The following is a 13405-nucleotide window of genomic DNA, read 5'->3' on the forward strand; positions in this document are numbered from 1 at the left end:
ACATGGACACCTTCAAAAAAGTCACCAACAACAAGGGATTTGATGACGCCACCCTCTGTCATTTGTTTAGCGAAATGCTCGACAATGAGGTAATGAACTGGTTCTTTGAGTGCCCACTTGGATCCATCGACTCCTTCAATGCACTATCGAACGCTTTCCTCTCTAGGTTCATCCTGCTGGCCGCCGGACACCACAACACAACTCAACTATTCAACGTCAAGCATTGGACCGAGGAAACATTGAAGGCATTTGTCACCAAGTGGTGGGTGGCAGCATCTCAGTGTCGAGATTTGGATAAAACAATGGCATTGGCCCTTCAAGCAAGGACTACTCAAGGGGCCATTTCTCTACCACCTCAATTACAACCACCCAAATGCCGCATATGACCACGTCATGAGTGAGGCCGTCATCCATGCACAAGCAGAGTTCATCACATATGGAGAAACCCCACCATCACCGCCAGCACCGGCAAAGTCAACTCAACCCTCCTCCAGCCATCAGGAAACCGCCAACAAGTCTGCCACCCCACCATCAATTGACAAAAAGAGAGAGTGGCAACAAGGCAACTATTAGAGCAAGCGGCAAAGGGATCAACATTACAAGGGTAACCGCCCATCCCAGACGGATAACCGTAGCAAGCAGACGGAGTCCTCTCAACGGTACGCAGTGTTTAAAGTCCTCACGGCCTCATATGTAGAAATATACGACCAGTGCAAGGATCAAATTCCGCCGCCACCCACAAGAAAATACCCAAGGGTGGGAAAACCCAGGAACACTGGCAAGTGGTGAAAATACCACGAGGACAGCGATCACAACACCAATAACTGCAATGCTCTCAAAACAGCTGTTAAGACTTTAAACCGTAACGGCAAAATGGAACAATTCAAGGTGCGCTAACCGCCACATGTCGTCTCTAATATTGAGCCACTGCGCCACATCAACACCATTGACGGCGGTGCTCCAATTACCAACATGTCTCACAGGGCAAGAAAGCGTTATGCACGCGCCAACCACCCCAAAGAAGTTTGCAACATTCGCTATGAGAGATCCGCTAAACTCCCAAGGTCTGGTTGGGAGCCCATTACCTTCTCAAAGGAAGAGGAGCGCGGAGTGCATCTCCCCCATGACGACCCATTCCTGATCGACGCTATACTCAACAAATGGTCAGTGGGAAAGGTCCTTGTTGACAGCGGATCCGCCGTTAATGTCATATTTAATGGTTGCTACAACCAACTCCAGCGGAATAGAAAATTGCTCCAGGATCACGAGCCCCTGCTCAGCTTCTTCTGCGATGTCACACAGCCGCTGAGTTCTGATTACATGCACCTGGTAATCGACACCAGCCCATGTACGGCGGAGGTTCATACGGAGTTCATCGTTGTCGACTGCTTCAGTTCGTACAACACCATCATTGGTCAACCGACACTTAACAAACTCAAGTGCATCATTGCCGGTTATATGCTCCTCATGAAATTCCCCACACCCAACGACAAAGGCTGTGTGAGAGAAAGCCAGAAGCTAGCATGAGAATGCTACTCAACGACTGTGGCTCGATCAGCGCGCCGACACGAGATCCTCACTGTAGGAAACCATGCACCAGCGGCCAATATCTTCGAGGATCCTAGGGATGACGAGGAAAAATAAGTGAGAAAGGAGCCTGTCAACTAAAAAAATCCTTGAGGGTTATCAGCATCTCCGACGAGCACCCTGAGCGGACAGTCGGCATCGGCGCTCAGTTGGCCCCAAAGGTAGAGGCTGAACTCACACAGTTTCTACGTGATAACGCCGCTGTCTTTGCATGGTCCTATGCTGACATGCCCAACATCTCCCCTGAGATCATTACACACAAGCTGAGCATCAAACCATCCTCCTACCCGGTCAAGCAGAGGCGGAGGGCCTTCGATGAGGAAAGATACCACGCTATCGGGGAAGAGGTCTCCAAGCTCCATAACATTGGGTTCATCCGCTAGGTCAATTATCCTCGGTGGATTTCCAACCTGGTAATGGTCAAGAAACCTAGCGGAAAGTGGCGGATGTGAGTTGATTACAAGGCCCTTAACAAGGCATGCCTAAAGGATAGCTTCCTGCTACCCCGCATTGATCAACTGATCGATGCAACCGCTGGCCATGAATTGCTCAGCATGATCGACACCTTCTCCGGCTATAATCAGATCAAGATGCACCCCGGCGACCAAGAATGTACCACCTTCACCACCGACAAGGGTCTATACTGTTACAATGTCATGCCCTTCAGTTTGAAGAACGCCGGTGCAACCTATCAGCGGCTGATGAACGCCATGTTCGCCGAGCATCTCGGCAAAATCATTGAGGTCTATGTGGATGACATGTTAGTCAAAAGCATCAAGGCCAGTGGACACGTGGCAAACCTCAGAATCATATTCGCCATTCTCTTGGCCTATGGCATGCTCCTCAACCTAGAAAAATGTTTCTTTGGCGTCACCGCAAGCAAATTTCTGGGCTACATAGTCAGTGAGCGGGGAATAGAGGCCAACCCTGACAAGGTGCAGGCCATCCTCAACCTAAAGACGCCAGAATGGAAGGTGCATGTTCAAAGCCTACAATGAAAACTGACCGCCCTTTCTCGGTTTATATCCAGACTCACCGACAAATGCCTCACATTTTTTAAGCTGTTGAAAAGGACCCACAAGAAGGTAATCGACTGGACCCCAGATTGTGAGGCGGCATTCCAGGGCTTGCGAGATTACTTGGCGGCAGTGCCACTTCTTTCCATCCCTATTCAGGGGGAAATACTGTACATATATCTGGCGGTATCACCAACGGCGGTGAGCTGTGCCATTGTACGAAGAGGGAACTATGAGGAGCTCCCAGTCTTCTACGCCGGCAGAGGTATGAACGGGGTGGAGACAAGGTATCCCCCACTAGAGAAGCTCGCCCTCGCACTCATTGTCTCTGCCCGACGGCTCCGCCAATACTTCCAGGCCCACACAATACATGTCCTAACAAATCAACTGCTGAAACAGGTAATGCAAAACCCTGAACATTCTGGCGGCCTCAGCAAATGGGCCATCGAACTCAGCGAGTTCGATATTGACTACAAGCCAAGGACTGCCATAAAAGGCCAGGCAGTAGCAGACTTCATCGTTGAGCTCACCGAGCGGCACGAAGAACCCAACTCAAGTCGAGTGGCCAACACAGAAATGATAGCCACTGAAGAACCAGCCCCCCAGTAGCAGTTAGACTGGAACCTCCACGTAGACGGCTCCACTTGTGCCAAGGCTTGCGGCGTAGGAGTCATCTTGACAGGACCAGGAGGGTTAAATGTGGAATACGCGCTAAAGTTCAATTTCAAAGCCTCAAATAACATGGCGGAGTATGAAGCCCTCATTGTTGGCTTACTCGTCGCCATCAACTCGGGGGCTGATAGCGTCAACATATTCAGCGACTCTCAGCTAGTCGTCAACCAAGTTAATGATGCATTCCAAGCCAAGGACAAGCAGTTAGCGGCATACCTGGGGTACGTCAGGACACTCCTAAAAAAGTTCAAATTTCACACCATTACACAGATCTCCAGGGAAAAGAATGCCAAGGCTGACTCCCTGGCAAGGCTAGCAACCTCCCAACCACACCAAAGTCCAGCGGACACAAGGGTGTAGTGCCTTGACAAACCAAGCATCACCAAAACCCTGGCGGAAATTTTCAACATTAAGGTCAATCCCAGCTGGATGGATGAAATCATAGAATACAAGCGCAACGACACACTGCCAACGGATAAGGTCGAGGCACGACAACTCAAGTGGAGGGCAGTCCACTACAACATCTAGAACGACAAGCTGTACCGCCAAGGGTTCACCCACCCCAACCTTCGGTGTCTGACCCTAGAAAAGAGGAAGGTTGTTCTTACCATGATACACGCTAGGGAATGTGAAAACCATTCTGGCGCCAGATCACTGGCCAATCGCACAATGCGATAAGGCTACTTCTGGCCCACACTTGGAGATGACGCTCGGAAGATTTCCAGGTCTGGCTACAAGTGTCAACAATATGCTGATCTTCCCCACGCCCCGGCGGAACCCCTCTCCATCCTCATTGCTCTATGGATTCACTCCACGTGGTGCCTGGACCTACTTGGCAAATTCCCAACTGCCAAGGGCTAGTTCAAATACATCACTGTCGCCATCGACTATAACAGCAAATGGATAGAGGCGGAACCGCTGACGGTAATAACCACAGCCAAGGTAACTCGCTTCCTCTGGAAGAACATATACTACTGCTACGACGTCCCCCACACAATCATCACAGATAACGGCACGCAATTCAACAACAAGGAACTCATATCTTTCACCGCCAACCTGGGCACCAAGATGAGCTTTGCGTCTGTCGCCCATCCCCAAAACCAATGGCCAAGTCGAAGCAGCAAACAAGATAATCAAGAAGCTGCTAAAAAAGAAACTCGACGACGCCAAGGGTTTATGGGCGGAAAAGCTCCCGGAAGTTCTGTGGCCCATCCGGACTACCCCAACTTCCGCTAAAGGCGAAACACCATTATGTATGATGTTCGGAACAAAGGCCGTCCTACCAATCGAGGTCACCCAACCAACCGCCAGGGTCGAGGGCTACTGCTCCGAGACCAACGGCGAAGGCGTCAACCTTGACAAGGACCTCATTGAGGAAAAAAGCCACAAAGCCCACTACTACAAAAAGTTAATCACACAACACCAATCACACAACGGAACAGAAATCATCTGTTGTGTGTTTAAGTAAAGTCTATTGTACAACGGTATTTGTGATGTTCTGTTGTGTGAATGTCAACAAAATGATAACTTTTTTATCATAACTACATTGCACAACGGAATTAAGTATCTTCCGTTGTTTGAGTCTTAGAAAATTTAGCGGCAGTTTTCCCTCCACTCTGGAGTCTTGGTTGCCTCTTGAAATCTGAAATTTGGGCTACTAGACACAACGGTGCTTAAGATTTCCGTTGTGTGATTGAAAACTAGGCGCCAAATTTTGCGGAAGCTTACTTGAATGTCGCAATCTGTCGCAATCTGTAGAAATTAGACAACAGATTTAAGCTATTCTGTTGTGTGAAGAAGGAACATAAGCGGCAACATTTTGAGCCAAAATGTTGTAGGCGGCATGTTTCCCTCCATATTTCCAAATTTTGATTTTATGTAGTGCACTCATACAACGGATGGTGAGCTTTCTGTTGTGGGAGTGACTTTGAGAATTTTTTTAAGTTTAATTGTCATGCCACATCGTGTCTAAAAGAAAGAAGCAAAACAAAATCTCTCAAACCCTCTCGACCCTCTCGACCCTTTCTCTCGACACACACACTGTCAACCCTCAGAATAGCCTCTCGACCTAAATTATCTTCGTAACTGTTCCTCATATTCACCAACTCCACCCCCAATTCTCTGCAGCTCTCCTTTGATCTACTCTTATCCTTGAAACCCTAGCTATTTCACTTATTAGGTCTCGCTCTTCATCTTTGATTGAAATTGATCTCGTTGGTTGGACGACATCAACGAGAGAAAAAGAGAGAGAAGTCATGAACACGATGCAGTACACGGAGGGTGAGCACCACCGGCACCACCGCAGTCGAGGCATCGGCATCCTCCACTCCAACACCGCCAAGGTCAGATCCATCAAGGCCCGCAGCGTCCCCCTCCTCTCCGCCCCCGTCTTCATGTCCCCCGGAGACCGCATCCACAACGATGACGTTTTCGACTACGACGTCAATCCCTACGTCCTCGTCACCTGGTCTGGCGCCCCCAGCTCCAAGATTTTGGGCTACATGGCGAGCCGCGATTGGGTGAAGCTGGCGGACAAGGAGGTCAAGATTTACGATTACATGATCAGCTGTAAGGACATGGTTTTTCCTTGGAGCTCCGATTTGGGGAAGATTGAGGAGTTCATGGCGGAGAAAGTCCGTGACGTGGCAGCAATGGTGAGGGACGACGAGGTTGTCGATGTTGTGGAGAAGGAGGACGTGGAGCGGATCAAGGGGTACCCGAAGTTGGGGGTAGGGTCGGTTGGCCCGACGGGTCGTGGAAGGTCGGGGCGGCGATAAGGATGAGGGAGTCGGATAAGGAGAGATTAGAGGAGTTGGTGAAGGCTGGGATTGATGTGGTGGTGTTGGATAGCTCACAGGGGAACTCCATTTATCAGATTGAGTTGATCAAGTACATCAAGAAAATGTACTCAGATTTGGATGTGGTTTGTGGGAATGTGTTGACTGTGAGTCAGGCGCAGAATTTGATTCAGGCTGGTGTTGATGGGTTGAGGGTTGGGATGGGGTCTGGCTCCATTTGTACTACTCAAGAGGTTTGGGTCGGCGGCAGGGGACAGGTATAAAGATGCATTCTTTTTGTTCAAGTATTGGTTTTGAGATGTGTAGAGTTTGATTAGACTGTTCAGATTATTAGTGGATGAACATTGGACTGAGGACTTGTCGAATTGATGGCATTTTCGCTCATTGGTGCTTGCTTTACTCTCTTGCTATGATATTAATGCCAGCAAAGAATCTAAACAATAATTTTTGGTGGTATGGTTGAAGAGTAAACTTTGAATCTTTTCTCTACTTTTTCTTGTATACAAGATTAGTCTTTTTATCGTACAGCTGCTGAATATGTCTACTCTTAAGTATGAACCAAAAGGTAAGGAATATGCTCTGCCTCTACCTTGAGAAAGTTGAATGCATTTTTGTTTTCCTAAAGATGGCTGAGGTACTTATATCAGCTCGTATTTCCTTTTGGCTTATATGTTCGATCTTATTATTAGATTAGCTATCTTAATTTGATATACAGTTTCATAACCATGTCGTATGAAATTTGGTATAATTATTTTTCTTGTCTTGGCTCATTTTGGCTTTTCAAGTTTAGCTGTTTGTTTGCTTTTCGGTTTCATCTTGCTCTGTTTGTTTGCAAGTTGATATTCTTCTTAACTAGTTATGAAGCAGAATGCAATTTGTATACTAGTTTCATTAGCTATGTTGCAATTTGTGAAATAGAATATAGTTTGTTTATCAATTCATGTACTGGAATTTTCATTGTTCACTGGCCAAAGTCTAATTTGTCACTTAATCTTTCCTCTTTTTGTACAGGCTATATATAGTGATTATGTAGTGAGGTTTACTTTCTTATTAGACGCAATGACAACACCATTGTTGTAGACTTTTAAGCTTAGAAAGGCAAAAATTTCTGTTGTAAGTCTTCTCTGTTGAGCTTGCAACCGACCGTCATGGCTGTTGTGTGCTTCAAAAATGTCTTAGTCATTCTGATGGTGAGCAAAGAGACCGATTGATCTGCAAGATCACTTCCAATGCACTAATCCTTTCCCAAGATCCATTTGGGTACTCTTCTTTGCCCTTTTCTTTTCACCGTACATCCTTGATATCATGTGTTTTTTAATCATATACTATAGATGGTAATGCCTTATGTTTGATTGATAATGAGCCCGTGTTACACTGTTGATTATCAGTTCGTATTTGCAAATGAGCATCCGAACTCTCTATTTGGAATTCAAGTTTGAACTAATAATTCTGAACTTTGGAATGTCATTTTTCATTTTGCAGGAACTATGTCGTGCAATTCGTCTTTGAGCTTCAGCTTCCGTGGGCGACAGTAGACATTCTTGAGCAGTTGGAGGGTAATTATGGGGATTTGTCTGTGGAGAAGTATAGCAGTAATGTGGTTGAAAAAAGCCTGAAATACGCAGGTGAAGAGCGCCGTGCTCGCATTATTCAGGAACTGATAGGGAATATGCGATTGGACCAAATCATGCAAGACCCTTATGGCAATTATGTTATCCAAGCAGCACTCAGTCAATCAAAGGTCAGTAAATGCATTACAAGTCTATGTTATTTGTATTTGTTACACTGCAGTTGTTATATCTCAGATTTGTGAGTGCATAGAACATGTTTAATTGCAAGCTTCTTGTGTTAAAATAATGAGTTGTTGTATGGTGTTATGAGCAGGGAACACTTCATTCTAAACTGGTAGAAGCAATAAAACCTCATATGCCAGTTCTCCGGACCAGTCCCTATGGGAAGAAAATCCTCTCTACCAATATTTTGATGAAATAATCTCTTTTATTGGTATGACCACAATATCTTCTCCCTTGACTTATTTCTGAGCTTTCTTGGCAACCCAGCTGATGCTTTTCTTTCTGCCAATGTAGGTTTAATTGTTCAAGAGAATTCGATTGCATTTTAATCCTTGAGAGTGAAATTTCAGATTGCATTTTCAACAATGTTGCTATGGATGAGCGGTTTAAGGAGGAAAGTGAATATTGTAAGTGTCATTTCCACTTACAGTTAGCATATGAACCAGTTATGACTTCAGTAGCTTTTAAGTTTCAACTATAGCAGTTGTTTCAATTAAGTCTGAACAATTTTGATCAAGACACATCAATGTGAGATGTACGCATGTAGGAAAGGGTTTGGATGAGCATGTCCAAATTGATTTGATAGTAAACTAATTATTGTAGAGTTAGAATCAGTTACAATTGAATCTTTTGATACAGAAGCAGTATTAGATCTCTATTGGGAATTGCATTGTGCTCATTGTACCCTTGTTCTTTATTTGGTATGGTAGAATCACAAAGATATTTCAATCTTTCAGGTTTTTCTTTTGGGACACCATATGATTGAGTAGAGATATTACTGTGTTTTTATCCGCCTTAGTTTTAGTCAGTTGTTTCCAATTTAATTCATGTAATCATTACATCTTGTGTTTTATCTGTTCAAAGATACTATCATTTTTGCTTGCATTTTTTTTCTTCCAAACTGCTAGTATTTCATGGTTTGATAGATTTGAATTGTTGCAGCGGCCATTTTATGAGCGGTGGAAGATGCTTGAGAAAGAGGTCATAGAGCCTCGGAGTTACAAGTTTGTTGTCAAGTATATAATGTTCGGATTCATTAACATTATATACTTGATGAGCATAGAACCTGTCACTCAGCAAACGAAGGATGTAATCTTCTGTCATTCTTGTAATAACAGTTATGCTATGAGCTAACGCTGCTACTAATTCTAGATGTTACTCTTGATGAGTTATTTTTTATGCTAAAGGATTTCGTAAGTCGTTAGGACTTAGAACTGTATTTATAGTGTTTTCTTGTTCCTTTGTGGGAGGTCATGGTGGCAGTGATGGATTGCATGGCTATGTTCCTTCACTTGACCATGTTGTTGCTGATACTGTAAGTTCAATAGGGGGATTTCTTGGAAAAGATTAGATTACAGAACCCTGGAGCACCGTGCTTCCTCTTTGGTCACTCAACTGGAGGAGCTGTGGTTTTAAAGCAATGTGCTGCATGTGTAGTACTAATATATTATATATATATATATATATATTAATCTTTTTGTTAAGATCTGATGAACAAGAGATTTCTTTTTGGTATTGATAAGTACCTGTTAAACTTTTTGCGGCAAAGTTATATTTTGCTACATAAATAGGTGGGAGATTTGATTCAAGGGGGCACTGCTTTGAAAAGGATACATATTGAAAGCATGATTGAGGCTTTACTAGATGTTTAATTACGTTACTATAAATGTTGTATCGGTACAAAGTTCACTGGTCAGTTCGGAGATTTAATTGCTGTAAGTACTATTTCCAGATAAATGTTTATCGATTTCCAAGTATAAAGGTCTTTTCCTGTAGGAAGATGAAAGTTATGTTAAGCTGATGTGATTGATTTGCTTCTTTTTTTGTGTACTCAGGATTTAGCCCTTGATGCCACTAGAATAGTTGGAGTGGACCTCGGCTAGGGTTTACGAGAAGTGGATATTAAAAAGTACATCAAGGTTGAGAAGGTTCCTGGTGGCCATTTGGAAGATTCAGTGGTTCTGAAAGGAGTAATGATTAACAAAGATGTCATTGCTCCTGGAAAAATGAGAAGAAAGATTGTCAATCCGCGGATCATGCTTCTTGATTGTCCTCTTGAGTATAAGAAAGGCGAGAACCAAACAAATGCTGAAGCAAAAGAGCTCATCTATTGAAGGTATAGAAAAGGTAAAGCTCTTTCCTCACCCCAAAGTCTTGTATATTTGTATAAGTGAATCAAAATTCTGGAAATTGGTAATCTAAACACTAGGGAAATTGGTAATCTGAACACTGGAAATTGGTACTTCAACTTCACTGCACATTCAAATGTAAGTATGTTCTTTCATTTATATTGATAGAACTGTAAGTTTGGATTTGGAAGTATTGATTTTCATTATCAAGCTTGAAACTTTAGTGGTATATCCTCATGTGGTCTGGTGACAGAAATGACCTGTACAGTTTGTTGTTTGCAAGTAAGAGAGCTGAAATAAGCGAAAGGCTACCCTGCATTGAGAATGAGTGCTCGACCCATCACTTAAAGATCTTGCAGGAGAGTTGGAAGGAGCCATCAAATTGGTTGAACGAAAGCATTTTGTTAAGTTATGCTGATACATATATTCACATGCAGCAACTGCATATGTGCATGTTTTATATTGTATCAGCTTTTGCTCTTTTTAATTGTTAGCTAGAATGCAGCAGCCATCAAGCTAGCTAGAATGCTTTCTTTTTTTGTTACATGGTATAGATGAATGTATGGATGATTGATAAATACTAGCTCTTTTGGTACATGCTTGAATTAGAGTACTTCAGTACTTAATATATAGAGCATTATTTTTGTGCAAATATTCCAGCTAAATAATCGATAATGAACGAACAATAGTAAATTAAATTACGTTGTATGAATACGCATGTCGTCAATCACACAACAAACCACTTATAATCACACAATAGTATCTATAAAATTATGTCGTCACATTAGTACTCACACAACAGAATAAATGGGTATCAGTTGTCCAATGTTAAATCACACAACGGTATAGAAACAATGTGTTGTATGACTTGTGAAGAATTCAACACTGAGCCTCACACATACAACAGTTACTTATGATACCTGTTGTGTGAAGGAACAACCAACAACAGTCGCCATATATTTCTGTTGTATGATAAGTTAACCAACAACAGCGTGTACTTACTTCTGTTGTCTGAGTGTTATTTTTCTGTTGTGTGAGAAGTTAACCAACAACAGCATGTGCTTACTTCTGTTGTCTGATCACCATCGAAAATGCGCCGCATCCAATTTTTGGCATTGGCATGCGCAGAATTGGTGCAACGGTTATAAGCAATGCGTTGTGTCTATGATATTCAGATAACGGTGTTTCACCGTTGCGTGAGTGTGCTCATCACACAACATCGAGATAGACGACAGACATGGTCCACATCACACAACAGATTTCCACCGTTGTGTGATGCAGTTTTTGTAGTAGTGGCCCATCTACACAATTTGCAAAACAAACAACGAGTGTCGCGTTTTTACAACGCTAGGGTCAAAGCCCGGAATCTCCAACTGGGGGACTGGGTGATGAAAGAGGTAATTCCGCCACCAACGGCACTCCGCCCAACTTGGGAAGGACCATACAAAATTGTAGAAGTCGTTAGCCCCGACACCTTCTACTTAATGGACAAGGATGACATCACAACGACCCACCCTTGGAATACCGAACACCTTCGGTACTATTACAAATAGTTGTGCCTCTACCCAAGAGCATCTTGACTTAGCTAAATTTTTGTTCAATATTTAGCTAAGGGAAGCTACCCAACGGGTACAACCCCGCTTTTGTAAACGCTGATCTATCAGCTATCAATGAAACGAGGAATTATTCAAACCATTGTCTCTAAGCCCAAGCACAAGAATTAACTGGCAACGGCAAAAATATTTGGCTAACCACGTCCGCTACATCGTGCACTTGGAACAATTTTAATTCCCTTAATGTTTAGTTGATTAACAAAAGCCCAAGTCAGAACTCTAGCGGTACAAGCGCATGCATAAATAATTTCACTAGCAATCACATTTGCAAAAGGTTCAAACAAAATACTTCATATATAAAGGGTCAGGACTCCCGGCCCAAAAATATTGTCAAGTACATACACAAAAGGCCTCAGCGGCACAAAAAAAAAAAAAAAAGCCTCAGGGGCATCACAAAAGTACAGCAGCCTTCACAGGTTCTCCGTAGCCGCGACAACATCCTCACCCGCCGGTGGCGGCTGTGGCTTGACCAGGCGGATCGTCTGATCGAACCCACGAGCAGTAGGGCTCGACATCACCATAGTACCATCAGCTCGAGTGTGGGCGGCCATGAAGTCTGCGCGGGAAATCTCGGACTGAGTAGAAGGTGGAGTCCACTGGGAGTCGCCCGCCAGACGTCTATCACTTTCCCCGCTACTAGAGCGAGCCCCGCCCGCTTGACCCACGCCAGACCCTCCTACTGGCACTGGCGGCCACCACGACGTCCCCACAGGCTGCGAAGCCTTAACCCAGTCGATGGCGCCTTTCTACTTCAGCAGGTCCAGATTGGCTGTGGCACCAGCCTTCGCCACCTCAGTCAGGGCTTGCTTGTAAGTGGCGGACTGCTTGAACGCCTCCACGACGGTGGTCTCGACACGACCAAGTTCAGCCTGCAGCCGGGCGACCTTATCTTCCAATTTCTTCAGCTCTGAGCCCTTAGCGGTAGACTCCTGCTGAAGGATCTCAACCTTCTTATCCTTCACCGCCACTTGATCCTTCAGCAGAGCGACTTCCCTCTCCAAGCAAGATATTTAGTCATTCCGCTCAGTGTGCTGGTCGATGGCCACCTTCAGCTTGCCGCAGGCGTCCAGGGCATCACACTCCGCCTTGGTCAGGCGACACTCAACGTCCACCAGCTTACCCTTGGCATCTACCAGCTCCCCCTGGAGACCCTTAATCTCATCCCTTAGTTGCCGCTCCACCCGAGGCTGGCTCGACGCCGCAAGGAAAAGTTCTTGACTGATTCCATATAGGCCTCTAAATAGGCCATAAAGCTTGAATGCCACAATCTGAATTGCTTTTGTCATGAATTGACGCTTTCTTTGCCAACTTTATTGCCCTCCGTGTATCTGATGTCTGGTATGCAGTGAATTGGCAAAACTTGGGTAGGTTGTAGGAGATCAGAACTTTAGCGTGCCCCCCATGCGAAAGAGACTGCTTTAATCGCGAATAAGGATCCTTCTCTTCCTTGGTGGTAGCTTCGCCATGTGTATAGCAGCAAGTATCTGCCTTATTTGCTGGCTCTCTGTTGAGAATGCGATTGCTGCAAAAGAAGCCCAACTCGATGAACCTTTGGCTGCTTCTGAAGAAATGGGCCATAACCTGGCCAGTGTCAGAGAACGGGCCATTCAGGCCGAAGCTGGTGCCATTGCGGCAAACCTCCTTATGGAGGAACTTTGCTTGAAATTGAGCTTCACGGGCCAATCTCTGTAGGCTTCCTCGAAAACTGTTCGGTCTCCTCACGTGCTATTAATCCTCTAATAATAGCTAACTCCTCGAAAACCGCTCCTTATATGCTACTAGTCCCTTTTTTTCCCG

The 13405-nt window shown here is 44.6% G+C and overlaps 1 protein-coding gene across 1 annotated transcript; it reads left to right on the forward strand.

The window, feature by feature from the left end:
• Window positions 1-6054: 6054 nt before the first annotated feature.
• On the forward strand, window positions 6055-8271 carry LOC112193402 (pumilio homolog 12-like). The gene is made up of 6 exons (XM_040516969.1): window positions 6055-6330; window positions 6602-6638; window positions 7192-7333; window positions 7556-7814; window positions 7958-8077; window positions 8161-8271. Exons 1-5 carry the CDS (start codon window positions 6055-6057, stop codon window positions 8063-8065), a joined length of 822 nt encoding a protein of 273 aa, XP_040372903.1. The 3' UTR covers window positions 8066-8077; window positions 8161-8271.
• The last annotated feature ends 5134 nt before the right edge of the window (window positions 8272-13405 follow it).

The sequence above is a fragment of the Rosa chinensis genome, chromosome 3 (genome assembly GCF_002994745.2).
Source record: "Rosa chinensis cultivar Old Blush chromosome 3, RchiOBHm-V2, whole genome shotgun sequence".
NCBI lineage: Eukaryota > Viridiplantae > Streptophyta > Magnoliopsida > Rosales > Rosaceae > Rosa > Rosa chinensis.

Bases quoted from the DNA above. Each gene is read 5' to 3' on its own strand.
- LOC112193402 (XM_040516969.1), top strand. From the start codon at position 6,055: ATGAGGGAGTCGGATAAGGAGAGATTAGAGGAGTTGGTGAAGGCTGGG. The intron at 6,331-6,601 runs GTATAAAGATGC...TTTATCGTACAG, and splicing joins GGGTCGGCGGCAGGGGACAG to CTGCTGAATATGTCTACTCT. The intron at 7,334-7,555 runs GTACTCTTCTTT...TTCATTTTGCAG, and splicing joins CTTTCCCAAGATCCATTTGG to GAACTATGTCGTGCAATTCG.